We start from the raw sequence: 18,608 nt of genomic DNA, 5'->3' as shown, positions 1-18,608 counted from the left end.
TATTTTATTCTTCTTGTGTCTCTGATGGGAGTTGAAGACTAGATAGTTATATCATTTTCTTTGTTATCAAATTCAAAAAAGAAGTTTATTAAGAGATGTAAAGTTCCTAAGGTTCAGAGACATAAAAGCTTAAGTTGTTTATCTAAGAAAATGTTTTAAAGTCTAAAATGATATTTTTAGGATGGTATTACAAGTTATTATGGATGATGGTTTAAATATAAAACTTTAGATTCATAAAGATAGGGTAGATAATAAAGTATTTTCTCTGAATACACCAAATGCAAATGGAGTGGACATTATGAATGTAATTCTTACCTGATAATTCTTCTTATTGTATATAGTTGTGTTATGTTAGAGTTAAAACCTTTCCTTTTTATTTAGAAAAAAAGTGGGAAATGTTGTAGAATATTCAAGGCATACATGAAAGCCATCAAGATGTGAAACAAGTAGGACATATAAAATGGTGCGAGGTAAAAGCAATATGGTAGAATTTAAATTAATAAAAATATGCATTGATTTAAGCTATAAGAGCTAGGGAGAGAAGCCTTTGCTAAGGCCAAGCTTTCATAATTAATAAGTCTGTGTCATTATTGGGGAGCTGGTGGTTCTGATGAGAATGTAAAACTCTAATGACCCAAAATTAACAGAATCTGAATTGAGCAGGCAGACATTACAACAAACACAAAATATTTCTAGAGAGTTACAAAGGAAAATTTTTAGAAGTTGTCTTCCATTAAATTGAAAAATCTCAAGAAATGGATGAATTTCTCAAATCACCCAAACAATGAAAGTAAAACTATGAAGAGACAGGAATATAAACATACCCATGCAAAAGGAAGTAATTGAACCAGTAATAAAAACACTTTTGATTTTAAATGTTCCAGACCCAGAAGATTCACAGTTGATTCTACTAGACTTTCAAAAAACAATTACAACCAATCATTTTAAACTCTACAAAATAAAAGAAGCATAATGATCACTCCCAAGCTCCCAGTATTACATTAATAGACAAAGCAGGTAAAGACATAACAGCAACAGAAAAAGACAGACCAATATCGCTAATAAATATACAACAAAAATTCTTAATAAAATACTACCAGATCAAATACAAGTACATGTTAAAGTACAGCCTTGGTGCAGTGGGAAGGGGCTTGGACCTGCCTAGGCTCAGTGTGCTGGGCTCTGCTGACTCCCCATGGGAGACCTCGATTTGGGGGATGTGGGGATGTGGGGTGGCTTGGGAAAGAGGGCTGGGGTTGGGAGGAGGGAGGAGAGGGGGATCTGTGGATAGTATGTGGAGTGAGTAGAAAATTTCTTAATAAAGAAAATGAAAATAAATAAATAAATAAAAATCCATCCCAGTGGAGTTTACTTTATCTCTGATATTCAGGGATGTTTCTACATAAGTTAGTCAATAAATATAATTAATATGAATAATAACATGGACTTAAAGACAAAAATCATATGATCATTTCAATAGATGCAGAAAAAACATTTGATAAAATTCAACATGCTTTCATGATAAATGTACTGGAGAGAGTAGGGCTGCATAGAGCATATCTCAACATAAAAAAAGGTTCTATGTGAGAAACTCATAGCCAATAATACCCTAAATGAAAATACCCTTGAAGTAATCCCATTAAAATCAGGAATGCAACAATACTTTCCACTATCCCAGTTCATTTTCAATATAGTGCTAAAAGCACTGTCTGTAATAATTGTGCAAGAAAGGGAAATTAAAGTGATATAAATTGGAAAAGAAGATGTCAAGTTATCACCATTTGCAGATGATAATATATTATACATAAGAGATCCTAAAAATTTCACCAAAAAATTTTAGAAACAGTCAAAACTTTCAACAAAGTGGCAGTATACAAAGCAATTTACAGAACCCAGTAGCATGTCTATGCACCGAAAACAGATTAAAAATCTGATCGTGGTCACCATCCCATCTATTTTTATTTTTATTTTATTTCAATTACAATAATTCTCCATCCTCTTTCCTCCCTATAAACCCTCATTTGAACTCTGCCCCATTCTTCAAATTCATGGCTTCATTTTTTCATCACTTGTTATTTCATATGTATATGTGTTGTGTACACACACACACACACACACACACACACACACATATCATGATCAGTATGTATAATGATAGTTGTATATCAGTTTTTACAGCTGATTTTTTTGGTACTTGACTACAAATTTATGTGGCCTTCTCTAAGGAGGGCCATCTCTCAATTTCCCAGCTTTATTTACTTGCATGTAGTTCTTTGTGGTCGAGGCCTCATGGAACTTACCCCATGCAGGTTGGAAAGATTGTTGGTGTCCTCCTTGTTCAATGCACATATGGGCCATCATGTTTGTAAGATTATGTGGGTAGATCTTTTGATATTACTAGAAGACTAAAAACTCAAAGGAAAGTTCATGATCCTCTTGTTCATTCAGTCTTTCTTTTCCTTCTTCTGCAATGTTCCCTGAGCCTTAGTTCTAGCAATGCTGTTTAGTTGTTTCCATTGGGACTGGACTCTACAGTTTAGCATATTGGTTGGTTATGGTTTTTTGTAGTGGTCTTTCTCTATAGCACAGAGAAGATTCCTTGATGAGGAATGTATATCACAGTAATCTATGGATATAAAGACAAATGTTTATAGATTGTTGTTAGGGATTATGCTGGGCTAGTAAGTGGTGGTTGTATATTCTCCTCAAATAAACGTGATTTTACTGGCAATGATGAGTTAGGTAGATTCCAGAACCAATGATAGTATTCCTTTTATTGAATGGGCCTTAAGTCCAATTAGAGAGCTGTTGTTTACCACCCAGATATGTGTACCTCTATTACCCATAGGGTTATTGAGGCATACTGATCATTGATGTGGTTCATAGGCATCATGTTTGGGTGGTATTATTGGTTGCTTCTCTCCTTTGGAAGTTTGTATGGAACCTTCTGTTCCCATGAGCTACTCCCATTTATTATACCATCAAAGACAATAAAATATCTTTGGATGAACCTAACCAAGGAAGTTAAAGACCTCTACAATGAAAACTTCAAATTTCTGAATGGTTGGTCAGAGTAGTCCCAGTCACTCCTAAAACAGTATTGAATATCAGTGCAGCAGCCCTTAGATGCCTCTCAGGAGTTAAGAGTAGGTGCTTGTTATTGACAACCCTGTACACTTAATTCATAGGACTCAGTTGATTTGGACCTAAAAGAATCTTACCTTTCCTTGAAGTCTAGCTTTCATGATTCCAGAGAGTACTATGCAAGCTGATAAGGAAAGGAAACAATTAAAAAGTCCTACCCAGTTTCAACAGCTATGAACCATGGCAATTACCAGCGTGGCAAGATATCCATAAAAGTCTAAGAATTGGCAATCTCATGTTGGTGGTAACCAACAGCTAACTAATTGGAATTAATGCCTACTCAACAGGAGAGAATTCATGTTTAGTACTTAAAACCTAACCAACTTCTCAGAGCTATTGATAGCATTAATCTTGAAAAGAATCTACTAAAGCCATTTTTGATAGCATAATTCCTCACTGCATTGTAAATCATAGTCTTACATCACAGAATAGTGTGGCTAACACAATTAACCTATCTTTGCTGCTTACAGAGACCATCACAAACACAAAATACTAGCTACAGTCCAGAGTCCAACAGATTGTTGTGATATCAGCACTCCCTCTCCCAAAAACTAGATGCCTCTACACCACAGTTCCTGTACCTATGAATCAATGAACATCAGGAAAGAGGAGGCAGAAAATTGTAAAACCAGAATGCCAGGATATCTGCAGTAAAGCAGTCCTAGAAATGGATAAAAAAACAAGACAGGGAAATAGTAACACCAGTAGACATGTTAAAGTAGAAAGAAGAGAGAAAATTTTGTGGGGTCACACTCTTAGACTAAGAACTACAGGCAACCAGCAACTGCTTGGAAAATGAGAATTTGCCTTTCTTAAATATATTGTTACATATTAATAACACTAACAATCAAATAAAAGAGGTAAGAAGCTTGAGAGCTGTGGGTAGTGTGTGAAGAATTTGAAGAAGAGGATCTTAGAGCTCTTGGATGGAGAGAAGCAGAGAAAGTAGTATAATTTTATTTCAATAAAAACATATTTAAACATGAAAAAGTAAAAATGGAACTACAAATTTTCATTAGTGAGTGGGATATTGCTATGGAACACTGGGGCTCAATTTTCCAGAAACCACTGAAACATCATAAGATTTGTGGAAGGGTCAATAATTGGGTGAGGCAGATACCAAAGAAATGAAGTGACCATCATTTCAGATGAAGATGTTCCTGCAGCAAAATCTGACTCCTGTGTCTAAGCATGTGGATATCTTTGAATTTTGTTCCATAGTGAATATTGGCTAGCTCATGAACAATTCATCTTGGTAGAATATACATATTGTGGTAACAGTGTGTGTTAAGGAAAGTTAAGTCATGATAGAAAAAAATCGTATTTTAACTACAGCTCTAAACCAAAAGTTTGAATTGACTTACAAAAACATTCAATTTCCCATCTCTGATACCTTTGTCATACTTCAATATCAATCATAAGCATGAAAGTGACAACTATGAATTCTTTAAATCCAAATAATCAGTACCCAGTGGGTTAATAATGCTATCTGTCATAGAAAGAATAAAAATAAATTAATAAAAACATAGAAAAATAAATATTAAAAATTACTAAAATAGCTACAATATGCTCATGTAAATTCATTAACTACACCATTCATATGTAAAATGGCAAATTAGAAAGTTCAAGACACAAGACAGAAATAACAGCAGTTGCTACTAATGAACTTATGTGCCACTCAACATAACAATATGATCTTCCTTGAATTTTAATTGCTGGATAAGTGGAGTGAGGAAAAATTGCTTCCCTCAGAGGGAGTCTGTTCCCTGAGAGAATTCTATGTTTGTATAATTTTCACCTAGCTCCCCAAACTGGCCTTTGAAATATTATCGTAGCCTCACATGGTAATACTTTAAAGAGATAAGACTCTGACCAGAGATCCTTCGTTTTACATTCATCCAAGTGAACTCCAAAACATTTAGGAAACTCAATGGACTTTACTCAGATATTTTGTGGTGAGTCTGAAACTCCAAGCAGACAAAACATATCCAATTCTGTGATATTGTATTAGAGATAAGTTTATCATGTCTATCCAAAGATGAAGAAACAGAACTCACTGATAAACAATTTCAAAATGCACAGAAAAAAAGAGATCACAATATCTATAAGACCTGAATACAGGTTTCTTAAATTTTAATAAGTCTGTAGTTTCTGACATGTTATTAAAGGGATATATCACCCCCAAAATGGTGTATCACTATGTCCACTGACTCTGAAAGAATTGTATTGAACCTACTTAGCTCATTACTACAGTCTCCTTTTTATTTATTTACTCACTGTCTCACCTGAATTAGTATTCACCTATAAAAGCTACCATCATAGTGATTACAGGTACAGACTTGAAAATCAGTTAGACATGGATTTAAGTTTTATTCTTTTTTCTTTAATTTTGAGATGATTCTCTAATTACATTATTTCTCACTTCTCTCTTCTCCCTCTAAACTCTCCTATATATACTTCCTTATCTCATCACCTTCAAATTCAGTGTCTTACTTTTTATCTATTCTTAATTGCATGTATTATATACATGACTTGACTTTTTAACTCATACTGCATATGAATAATGTAATCATAGTCTGAATTCTTTTATTTACATAAGATAAGATTATATGTCTTATCTGTCTGTCTATCTGCCTGTCTGCCTGTCTCTCTCTCTCTCCCTTTCTCTCTCTCTCTTTCTCTTTCTCTGAACATAAATATTCTCTTTTTAAAATAGCTATCAATCATTTATGAGGAAAACTGGCTCATAAGTATTAATTTAAACTATTAATAATTTCTGGAGATCTGACTTAAGACATAAATTCATACAGTTATTTTGATATATTAATATTTCAATTTTCTCTTTTGATTAATATACACAATTATAAAGAAGGCTATATAATCTCTGAAGACAGCTCAGCTTCAACAACTCTAACTATAAAGGTAATTATCTATATTTTATTCATATATGCATGTCAGCCATTAGTAAAATGGTCCATAAAGGGTCCCCATTAAAACCCCAGACACCTGCAATTAGGTTGTTTTATGTGATAGAAAGAACTGTTTAGTGATTAAACTGAAGATGAACCTGGGACTAGTGTAAATACATTAACCATTCTAAAACAGAAAATGCTAAAGTATAAATAAAAACTGAGGCTCATCTTAATAGTTAGGCTATGCATTAACAAAACAGTTAATTTAAGATCCATATTTTGCAATCACATGTGGAGAGACAAGAAGGTGATAGACAATAACAACAGTAAAATAAGTCCCATGTAAAATGAGATTCTTGAAGCACAAGGAAAAATTGTTCTGCAATGAAGAAATAAAGCAAATTGTTTGCTATAGGTATCTACCTGAGAGAGAAAGGATAGGGAAATACTGGAGTAAACAACTTTGAGTAGACTTAGGACATAGGAAAATACAAGTTAAAATGTAAATTTATCAGAGTACAACCATTTGTTAACAACTCCTTTTCCTACACCAACACAGATACCACTCAATAATTTAATAATCATGTTGCAGCTGATCACTCATCAGGACTTAAAAATTTGCATCATACTTGTATATGCACTAATTCATTTAATACTCAGTAATTTGAGCTTGATAAAAAAAGACCAAGTAAATTATGTTTTACTGACAGATAAAATAAAATTCAGAGAATCAGGTTATACTGAATGTCTCACAACTAATAACTAGTATAGATTTTATTCTAATGCACAGTCAATTCCCTGAACACTGAGCTTTATACCAGTGCTGTATTTTCTTTTCAGAACTGACTTTGTTGGTTGGACATGACTCTGATGCGGTATTTATCCCTCTCCATCCACAGTACATTCATTTGTAAATTATTCTATGAGACAATTTTATTCATGAGTGTGACACAATAGGGATAATTTTTAAATATAAATTAAATAAAATGAAAATCAATTCAATTCATTACTGGTATTATGTTTTGTAGCACCTTCTCATGTTTGTTTCTACCAGCTGATACCTGTGCCCACTTGAATAAAATTTTTCTATTAGAAAGTTTTTTCATACATAAATGTGCATAAAAATTAGTAAATCTTGTGTGACTGAAGGGAGGTTGATAGGAATATAGACAAATTCTGGTGTGCGATAACTACACATGTGTAAACTGGTAGACTGAACAGATCTTATTTGAAAATGTTACATTATGAATTTGTAACCCAGGAGAGCTAAGGTTACATGTTCTTTTTGTAGCTCAGTTTATTCATAAATGAAATCAGTGACCCTGGAAGCTGAGTCATGAAAACCATTCATAATTAAAATCATGTTATTAGTTTAGTGTAGTGTTGTAAGTCTATAATCACTGTACTCTGGAGGCAGAAAGAGGAGATTCTTGAGTTCAAGTTTACCCTGGATTATAGAGACTAAGTTACAAAAGATAAAAAAACTTGAAGCAAAAATTGTGTAACCCACATAGATTATTTATCCTCTAAATTGTATGCTTGTTTATATTTTATAACTGTTAAAAAGAAATTGTCATAAAAATAAGTTTAAGTGTTTTAATTTACATCCTGATTTTTTCTTTTTTACTCATATTTTCCTTTATTTTACTTTGCTGTAGATCATCTTGTAATTAACAAAATACCATCAATGAAGAATATTACAGAGGTGAATGAATTTCTCCTGATGGGACTAACCAAAGCCCCAGAACTACAGATTCCACTGTTTATTGTGTTCATACTTATTTACATTATCACTTTGATTGGGAACCTGGGAATGATCACAGTTATTCTGCTTGATTCTCGTCTCCATACTCCTATGTACTTTTTCCTCAGCAACCTTTCTCTGGTGGACTTTTGTTCCTCCACAACAGTCACTCCAAAGTTCTTATCTGGCTTGCTTCTTGACGATAAGGTCATCTCCTACAATGCATGTGCTGCCCAGATGTTCTTTTTTGCAGCCTTCGCCACTATGGAATGTTATTTCTTGACATCCATGGCCTATGACCGGTATGCAGCAGTGTGTAAGCCCCTCCATTATTCCACCATCATGACAAAAAGTGTTTGTGCTCGTCTGGCCACAGGTTGCTATATCATTGGTTTTGTGAATGCTTCTGTGCAAATTGGAGACACATTTTACCTCTCATTTTGCATGGCCAATGTGGTCCATCACTTTTTCTGTGACATTCCAGCAGTCATGACTTTGAGTTGCTCTGATACAGGCAAAAGTGAGATGATTCTGATTCTTATTTCTAGTTTCAATGTTATATTTGCACTTTTTGTTATTTTGATTTCCTATCTATTCATATTTGTCACCGTTTTGAAAATGCGCTCAGGTGAGGGGTACCAAAAGGCATTTTCCACCTGTGCTTCTCACCTTACTGCGGTCTTCCTCTTCTATGGGACTGTCATCATTATGTATTTGCAGCCTAGCTCCAGTCACTCTATGGACACAGATAAAATTGCATCTTTGGTCTACACTGTGGTCATCCCCATGCTGAACCCATTAGTCTATAGCCTGAGGAACAGGGAGGTCAAGAGTGCATTCATGAAGGTTGTTGAGAAGGTAAATTTTCTCTAGGGTTAGTCATTTGATGATATCAAATTCCAACAAAAGGATTTTAATCCCTCTTAAAATTATTCTATGAAATAACACAAATGTCAAATATCACTTGTTCATAAAATAAATTTGTCTTAATATTATAAATTTCCTTAGCTGCAAAATTTTTCTCCATAGCCACAATTTAAAAAATATTACAATGTTTAATGAACTGTACTTTGTAACATTTTATCCAGGAATAAATAGTCACTACCTCTTCAATAATAAGTACTTCAGTCTTTGTTGAATTGTTTTAGCAAAGCTTTTATATGTGACATTTTTAAATAATAAACAGTTATGTTAGAGTGAAAAGACAGACATTACTTAATCACTTTTGCTGTATCATTATGATAGATAAAGCTATCCAAATTGTATTTCTCAATGTATTTAACATATAACAGTTTCTTCCAAACAATAATAGCAATAGCATATCCCATGAAACAAAATATTTTAACATTGAAATGATGTAAAATATTTTATGAATCAGAATAAAATTCACATGTCAGTCATAGAATCACAAAATTTTATTAATATTATTTTAATTGTACATACAGATAGAATATTGTATGGTAATTTGATGCATATATATGACATGGACATACAGATATATATGGGTTGTAATGTCATATATATGTATACATATATATATATGTGCGTGCGTGCGTGCGTGCGTGTGTGTGTGTGTGTGTGTGTGTGTGTCGAATAGTGCAGTGGTTTAACTAGCAGTGGTGCCCATAGGCCCATATAATTGAATGCTTGGTCATTAGAGAGTGATATTACTTGACAGTGATTAGGTGCGGTCTTGTTAGAGGAAGTATATCACTACATGTGAGCTTTAGGGTTTCAAAAAGCTCAAGCCAGGCCCAATGTCTCTCTCTTTTTCATGCCTTCAAATATTGATATAAAACTATCAGCTACTATGTCTGCCTACCTGACACCATGCTCCCTGGCATAAGGATAATGGACTAAACCTCTGAAACTGTAAACAAGCTCCAATCAAATGCTTTCCTTTGTAAGAGTCTCCATGGCCATGGTATCTCTTCACAGCAATAGAATACTGACTCTGTTAGAAGTTGGTACTGGGATGTGGGGTATAGCTGTGATTGACCTGACAATGCTGTTTATGGGATGAATACTGAAGACTTGGTGACTTTCAACTAGAAAAAGCCATTGGCTACTTTAAGCAAACATTAATGAGCCATCCTAGTATAAGCATAGAAGACAATGCTGAGGGTGGTTTGAACTGAAGAAGCTCAAGAAGTTTCAAAGGGGAAGAATATTGGTAAGTGGCCTAGAGATGGCTCTTGTGGAATTTGGCAAGGAATGGGCTGCTTTCTGCCCTTGTCCAAAAATTCTGCCTGAGGCTAAATTGAAATGTTTTATATTAATGGTATTGACAAAGAAGATTTCAAAATAGCCAGACATTGACTGCTTTGCTTGATTATTAGTGACCACTCATATGCAGATCTATAATGACAAGAAGCAAGCTGAACAAGGAAAAATACAAAATGTAAAATTTAGGGAGAGAATGAGCACCAGGACTTGTAATAGAGCTTTGTCCAGTGCACAAAGAGATGAAAAGTTCAAAGAAAAACATAATGCTAAATAGAATAAAGGGAGTGGTGACATAGAGGCAAGACCCCACCCACCTATGCTTTCCACTTATGAAAAGTATTAAAGAAAAGTTTAAGCAGTGAAGGAAATGATCTAAAACAGAAAATTGGTAAAAGTGTGTTTGAATGAGGATGTCAACTTCCAGTCCCAGGGAGCAGAACATGGCAGCCTCAGCCATGGTGATTCTGAATTTCAAGTACAGGATATAAAGAAAAGGGGTTTGGAATCTCTGTCTTGTCTAAGAAAAGCTTCTGAGGCCAAGCATGTTTCAGAAGTGTTCCTTTATAGAGTCCCAGAGTGACCATTGCATACAGCTATGAAAGTGAAGCCTGTATTTCATTGGAGACTCCAAAATGAAGGAGATGTCACAGTCATGAGATATCTGGCAAGGAGAGCTGCTAACAGGATGTGGAACCAGCCCCCCTCCAAAAAAATGGGCTGCAGTCAACAAAGATGAAACGAGTTGGAGATCTGAAGAGTGCTTTTGAAATCAGACATGGAATGCAGAATTTGCAGTTTGCCCAGCTGGTTTTTGGTCTTGCTTTTGTCCAGTGTCTGTAAGCAAGCCCCATTTAAATGTTTTCCTTTATAGAAGTTGCTCTGGTCATGGTATCTTGACAGCAATAGAACAATGACTAAAATGGATAATTGACATTTTCATTTTCTTAAACATTTTTTATTTAATTTTCCATTTTCAAATTTTGTATTACATTTTTCTATTATTTATTTTTTATTGTATTTTGTTCATATTCTCTCACCCCTCCCAAATCCTCCCAGATTCTTCCCACCTCCTGAATGACCCAACTTCATGTTGAAAAAGAAACCAAAACCAAGGAAACAAGTCAGCAAGAGACCCTTCAACTGCCCCTAGAGAAAATACCCCAAACCTTGTCTATTTGAGTTATAAATGGGCCTCTATGCTTCACTCCCCAAGGGAGTGCCTCTGGTAATCAGGAATTGAAAGACACAGAAAGTATTGCAGGAACCAAAGTCTCAAACCTTAAAGACACCATGACTCATACCTCTCAAGTCAGCTATATCAGGTCAAGTTTATGATTCCTTGCATTACCAAGCTTAAATTAATAACAAAAATTTATAATATCTTTTTGATAAAAATGCCCCAATCCTCTCTTACAACAATCTTAATTATGGTATACAATATTAGGACAATCATCCTTTAGGTAATAAATTGCCTGTTTTTCAACAATGTATTTGGACTTTTCTCACAAATAATTTTTAAATGCAATCATAATTTATAATTTGCTTAGAGCTGAGAAAAAGTTTTCATATAATAAATTGCCCTCAGTTTTTGTATATATTCTACTCTGAGTCCTCAGTCTTCAACAGTTTTATTACATCTTTCTCATTGCAGGAATGCAAAGTGATTATAGGTTTGGCTTCTTTATTATTTTTTTTGTTTAGATTATAATATAATTACATCATTTCCACCTTTTCTTCCCTCCCAGATATCACTCCTTACTCTTTTTATTTCAAATTCGTGGTCTTTTTTTTAAATTAATTAATTGTTGTTATACAATATATGTTTATGTACATACATATATGTTCTTTATATATAATCATATATATGTGTGTGTGTGTGTGTGTGTGTGTAATTAACTTAATTTCACATATCAGCCACGGATTCCCCCGTGCTCCCTCCTCTCACCCCTCAGCCCTCCCCGCAATCCACCCCCAATTCCCATCTCCTCCAAGGCAAGGTCTCCCAGGGGAGTCAGCCCAGCCTGGCAGACTCAGCCTAGACAGGTCCAGTCCCCTCCTCCCTACACCAAGCCTGAGCAAAGTGTCCCAGCATAGACCCCAGGCTCCAAAAAGCCAGCCCATGCACCAAGGACAGGTCCTGGCTCCACTGCCTGGGGGCCTCCCAAACAGTTCAAGCTAATCAACTGTCCCACTTATCCAGAGGGCCCCGGTCCAGTTCCATGGGGGTTCCTCTACCATTGGTTCACAGTTCATGCGTTTCCACTAGTTTGACTATTTGTCCCTGTACTTTTTCCAATCATGGTCTCAATATCTCTCACTCATACAATCCCTCCTCTCTCTTGCCAATTGAGCCATGGATCTCTGCATCTGCTTTCATCAGTCACTGGATGAGAGTTCTATCATGACAGCCAGGGTGTTCCGCCACCTGATCACCAGAGCAGGTCAGCTCAGGCACTCTCTCGACCATTGCCAGTAGTCTACAGTGGAGGTATCTTTGTGGATTTCTGGGGTCCTCTCTAGCACTCTGCTTCTTCCTATTCCCCTGGGATCTTCATTCATCATGGTATCTCCCTCCCCATTCTCCCACTCTGCTCATGATCCAGCTGGTACCTCCTGCCCCGCTAAGCTCTCTTTCCCTGACCCTTGACCACACTGGACTACATGAGAGAAATAAAACCAGGCAGTGGTGACACATGCTCTTAATGCCAGGATGCAATATGGCAGGATACAGAAAGGTATCTAAGTCAATGGGAAACAGGATCTCTCTCTCTTGAGGCTAAGGATTTCATAGAGGTAAGCTAGTGTCTGGTTGTTCTGCCTCTCTGATCCTTCAGCTTTCACCCCAATATTTGGCTCTAGGATTTTTATTAAAGGACTATTTAAGATTTGTATTACATCTGTCACCCAATATTTGTGGCACAAATTCATGAAAAAGGTGCTTGTCTATTGGCCTTGCAGACCCCAGCTCAGTCCTGACCTGCATGTGGCTGGAGTCTCCACCCCACATGGGCCAGAGCCCCTAATCAGCTGAATCCATATGGATATTTCACTTCTTCTCTCCTGGTGGACTGTGGAAACACTCTGGATACCCATCTCAGGCTGCTACCACACTAGGTAGCTCCGTTGAAACCTGCTTGGGCTTCCACTGTTCTATGCATTCAGCAGAGTTGATGAGTCAATTAAGATTTCTTAAAGGGAAAATGTGGTTAAAAGATAATTTTTCCCACATTAAAAGATGGGAAATATTTTACAATGGAGGGTGTTTGGTCTCTGTTTAATAACTCATTTGGCAGTCTGGAAAGGGAACAACTAAATGAGAGGATAGCTAATGTTGTTGGGATAGATGTAATGTGGATTATAAATATTGTTTGTTCAATCATTTCTGTTTTATTATTTAAAAAAGTTGGTTAATGTGAGTGCCAACATAAAATTTTTTTTAAAACTTGTTAAAACAGATCATAGAGAATTTCAGACCCAGACAGAGGAATTTAAAGGTGAACCTATCTCAGCATTACATTATATGGTTACAGAAAAACAGCCTAAGGCTTTCAAATAATCAACCTTAATCTATCTAGTAACCTTACAGGAACTGCCAAATGCTCAAGGCCGTGTAGAGCTGGTTGAACTCCTGTGCAAATGTTAGATTTGAGGAGATTCAAAGAAGCTATAGTGTCATATGGTATGCATTCTCCATTCATAAAGCAAATGTTAAACTGGTGGTCAACTTCTAATAGAATTATCCCTCAAAACTGGAAATAAATGGTTACAGCAGTCTTAGAGGCTGGTCGCCAGTTATAATGGAGGATCTGGTGGAAAGATGAGGCTAAGACCATTGAACAACTATGTAGGGCTAGAGGTATGGAAATTTCTCAAGATCAACTTCATAGAGAAGGCGATTATGCTGATATACAAAAACAATCTTTATATGATGACCACACCCTAGCTTTATGCTGAATGGCAGCCTTGGATGCTTGGACAGAATTGAAGAAGTAGGAAAGAAAATTGAGTCATTTACAAAAGTTATACAGGGCCCCAAAGAAATCTTCAGTTTTCTTACAAAGGCTGTCTTCAGCAGTAAATGGAATGATACCAAATTCAGAAGCTAGACAGATAATAATTGAATCTCTGGCTTTTGAAAATGCTAATGCACAATACAGAAGGATAATTAGGATGCTAAAGGAAAGATCAATCCTTTGGAAGAATGGATCTAAGATACAATGAATATTGAATCTGATGACCATGATGATACTTGCATAGGAGAGGTGATTTCCAGAGGTTTGAAAAAAAAAAACAGTAATGTCAGGTGTTTCAATTATGGTAAATGAGGTCACATAAAAAGGGACTATAAACAGGACATTACTAGAAACAATGTTTTTTTTTTTTAAGGACAATAGCAACAGAACTCTCCTCCCTTCTGGATTATGCAGAAGGTGTGGCAAAGACAAACATTGGATCTAATTGATCTAATACATGTAGATCAACAAGGGACAGACAAGATAATCCTTTACCTCTGACATTGGGAAACTCCCTGAGGGGCCTTTCTCAGGCCCCCATGACAAATTTCATTCAGTCCTTTCCTGTCATTGTGGAAGAAACTCCTTACCTGAGCAATTAAAGAGCCTAAAGCCTATTGTAAAAAAAAAATCACACTTCTCTGGATGATAGAAAAGCTATAGAAGGGAGAACAAAAATTTCAGGAGAAACCATAAATCAAAATTGATAAAGACTAGATATAGAACTTCCCCAAAGTTAGGTTGGAGAAAGATTTGGTTTTTGTCTTTCAGAAAAATTAAAACAGCAATCTTGAAGAATTTAAAAACAAGACATTTGAACAGATAAATATCCAAAGAAGAAGAGAGAATTATCCAGGAAAAAAAAAGGATCAAGAAAAGGAATAATCTGACCTAATGCAGTCTTTGAAGTCTTCAAAAAGATGATGGGACCCCACAATGAAGCCATCAGGACAATGATAATGCCACAAAGCTGACAAACACCACCCAAAGATTGGCTTTGAACTAAAAACTGATCAGGACAATTCTGAAATGGCTAGTTGAGATGATCCAGCCTCACAGACTACATGAGCAAGGACTTGAGATAAGCCCTGCACTTTCCCATTTTGCAGAGACTGGCCAAATGATACAGCTATCTCTCTCAGGACTTGACAATTAATCCAAAATTTTTCTTTCCAGGATCCCCGAAAGATGCCATCACCCCCAGAGAGCAAGAAATAATTTTAAGAACATGACTCCCACATTCTCAAGAGGTGGGATGGATGGTTTTTTGTCTTTCATTGGGTTATGGATAATTGTCATTGTTTAGGATGTTTGGCTACAAATTGTCATTGTTAATGGTCAGGAAAAAGGCTAAACAAAGGAAATTAGATTTAGGGTTCTTGTTTGAAAAGAAAGAAAAAGGGGATATAGATATAAGATAAAAGGTAAATTATTGAATCTACTCTGAAAAGAAAAAATAGGATATAGATATATGATTAGATAAAAGGTAAATTATTGAATCTACTCTAAAAAAGAGATATAGAAATAATAGGATAAAAGGGTCAATTATTAAATCTACTACTACTACTTCTACTGAAGAAAAAGAGGAGGATATAGATAAAAGATAAAAAGGTAGATTATTGAATCTACTTTTAAAAAGTGACTACTACTTTTAAATACTTTACATTGGATTGGAATTTTTGTATATTTTATACAAATTTTGTATATTCATACAAATTTGAGATTGATTTTGTTAGAAAATACTATATATATATACATATATATGTATGTATATATTTCTAATCTTGTTCAAGTTATTGCACCTATACAGCTTACTTAACAATGTAATGAAAATTGCTAGTTATTATTACCAACAATTAGATTATATAGAAATGAAAGTTAGTAGTTACCTATTGCAATCAAGCATGTAGTCATATTAGGTATGTTTTCAAGGTAAAAGAGATATATTTTAGATATATAGGTCATCTTCAAACACTTCAGATATCTATAGAATATGGCATTTAAGATGTTTTAATAATATACATTCTTTTTTATGACTATGAGACTTGTCTGATCCTGGAAGCACCAATATACTTCAGAGATGATGATGGACATTGAAGAAACTCCTTATAGAGTTTCCTTTTTTGTGGTAAGTTAACCACTGGTTAAGAAAATACCCTGCTGGTCGGTGGTGGCACACACCTTTAATCCCAGCACTTGGGAGGCAGAGGCAGGCGGATCTCTGTGAGTTCGAGGCCAGCCTGGGCTACAAAGTGAGTTCCAGGAAAGGCGCAAAGCTACACAGAGAAACCCTGTCTCGAAAAACCAAAAAAAAAAAAAAAAGAAAGAAAGAAAATGCCCTTGCCTCGACTGGTGACAGTATGCTGTTCAAATGGGACAAGCAGGACCTTGCCAAGACAAGGTAGGAAGGCCCTGTAGAAAATCCTGTTTCAGAAATGAGGTCTGTCAGATATGCTAGGTCTGTAGGTTGAAAATGGATACCCAACATTGCAGAGAAATCTTGGGTGACTTTCCAGGCAGTCAGCTGTTTCTGTTATTTCTCACATTTTTTGGAAGTCACTTGTTTGCACTTCCTGCTTACTCAATTAATATTATTTTCTTCTCAAGTCTCTGAGAAAGTCAAAGATTAGACAGTTATAGCTTTAGTTTTCCTCATTAACAAATTCAGAAAAAAACTCACTAAAGAGTTGTAAAGTGTATAAGTGTGAAAGACATCATAAGATATTTTTGGTTGGTAATACAAGTTAGGATAGAATGTGAATTAGGTACAACATTTTGGACTCACTAAATTAGGATAAATAATGGAGTATTTTCTCTGAATTTATCAAATGTTAATTGATTGGACATTGTTAATGTAATTCTTGACTGTATATACTATATATACTTATTGTATTTAGTTTTTCTTATATTAGTTATAACCTTTTATTATTTTAGACGAGTAAGGGGAAATGTAGTGATATATTGTGTACATCAATAAAACTTACCTGGGGATCAGAGGACAGAGAAAGCCACTAAATTAGACATAGAGCAGAAAATAACAAGTTTCACCAAAGATGTAAGGTACTTGTAATCCTTATACTTTGTTAATAAGAGGGGAATCCATGGCTGATATGTAAAATTAAATTAAATTATAAAATAAAAAAAGAAAAACTGGATGGAATTAGTAAAAGGTTGATAATCTTCAAAGTTATTCACAATTATGATAGGAAAATGTCATTTTCCTAGTACTGAGGTAGTACAAGAATGGGAACAATTCCTTCACACAGTGCTCATAGCAGCACTATTAATAGTTGCCAACACATGAAGCCAATTCATGTGTTCAACTAAGAATGAATTAAAAGGCACTGGAAAGATGGATCAGCATTTAAAGGCACTTTCTACTCTTGCAGAGTACCTGAGTTCAGTTCCAAGAATTCACATGGCACTTTACAATCGGCACACTCCTATTTCATGGCATCTGATGCCCTTTTCTGGCTTCTGTGGTATGTCCTTCATGGAGTTTGTTCTGCTAAGGCATAGGGGCTTGTTTCCATGAGTGTATTAAATAATTAAACATTTAAAACAATAACTCTCAGTATATTTCTTAGCAAGCAAAAAAGATAGTCACAGCGACATTACATAGAAAAAAGTTAAGAAAATAAATTTTTGCCATAAAGGCATATTACCACAAGAAAGCCAAGGAACGCAAGCAACAGATGATGGACAGACACAAGGCTGACTCCCAAGAGAGTTTCTAGAGATTGATATCTTACCAGTGAACCTATTTCACACACACACACACACACACACACACACACACACACACACACACACGTAACTAGACAATTATATATTTTGAAAAATATTACCAAGAAATAAATGATAAAAATAAAAATTGTGAAGACCTATGTAATATTTGTTATAAAAATCTCTATAAATTTGCTATCTAACTCAATCATTATTTCATTAAGTACCAGAAAGCTTTGTTTATTATATATACTACACTCTGGGAATAAAGTCCTAGAGGAGGAAAGATCTTTGGTCTGAAATGTTTGATAATTCACTAGCAAGTTAAATATGTAAAACCAAAACAATATCATTTAATAACTGTTCTAGCAATTACAAGGAAAGGTTGACAAAATAGATCATTTAGTTATAGATATACAGGTAAAATAATGGAAGGGAAGATTATCAATATTGAAAAGCTACTACATCTAAGAGAATGTGGTATATTCTTGGCTGAAATGGTGTGTGCAATATAATTCTGGGAGCTTAGGTGGTATGTTTCCACATATATACTTAGAACACTTAGCCATCAATAAAAAATTTTGTTAGTTACCTTTCTGCTGCTATGATAAAATTTGCCAACATGCAGCATAAGTCAAAACAGGTTTGTTTTAAACAGTAAAATATTTTCTCTGTAGAAAATAGTAAAAATGATAACATTCCCCAATAAGCCCCTATAAGCCAAATGATAGCTGAATTATACATATAAATATTGACTAGATTCTGGGATATAGAAGAAACCTATCTTCATCTGTTCAGAGAGCTACGTTTTACTTAAGTTGTATAAGTGAGACTCCTATTCAT

At 35.0% G+C, this 18,608-nt stretch overlaps 1 protein-coding gene across 1 annotated transcript; it reads left to right on the top strand.

Moving 5' to 3' along the window:
• The first annotated feature begins 7,743 nt into the window (after window positions 1–7,743).
• LOC102906271 (olfactory receptor 5B17-like) lies at window positions 7,744–8,673 on the top strand. Its single transcript, XM_015988585.2, has one exon. It carries the CDS (start codon window positions 7,744–7,746, stop codon window positions 8,671–8,673), a length of 930 nt encoding a protein of 309 aa, XP_015844071.2.
• Window positions 8,674–18,608: the final 9,935 nt, after the last annotated feature.

Source organism: Peromyscus maniculatus, chromosome 1, assembly GCF_049852395.1.
Source record: "Peromyscus maniculatus bairdii isolate BWxNUB_F1_BW_parent chromosome 1, HU_Pman_BW_mat_3.1, whole genome shotgun sequence".
NCBI lineage: Eukaryota > Metazoa > Chordata > Mammalia > Rodentia > Cricetidae > Peromyscus > Peromyscus maniculatus.
This window is presented reverse-complemented; position numbering and strand designations above follow the sequence as displayed.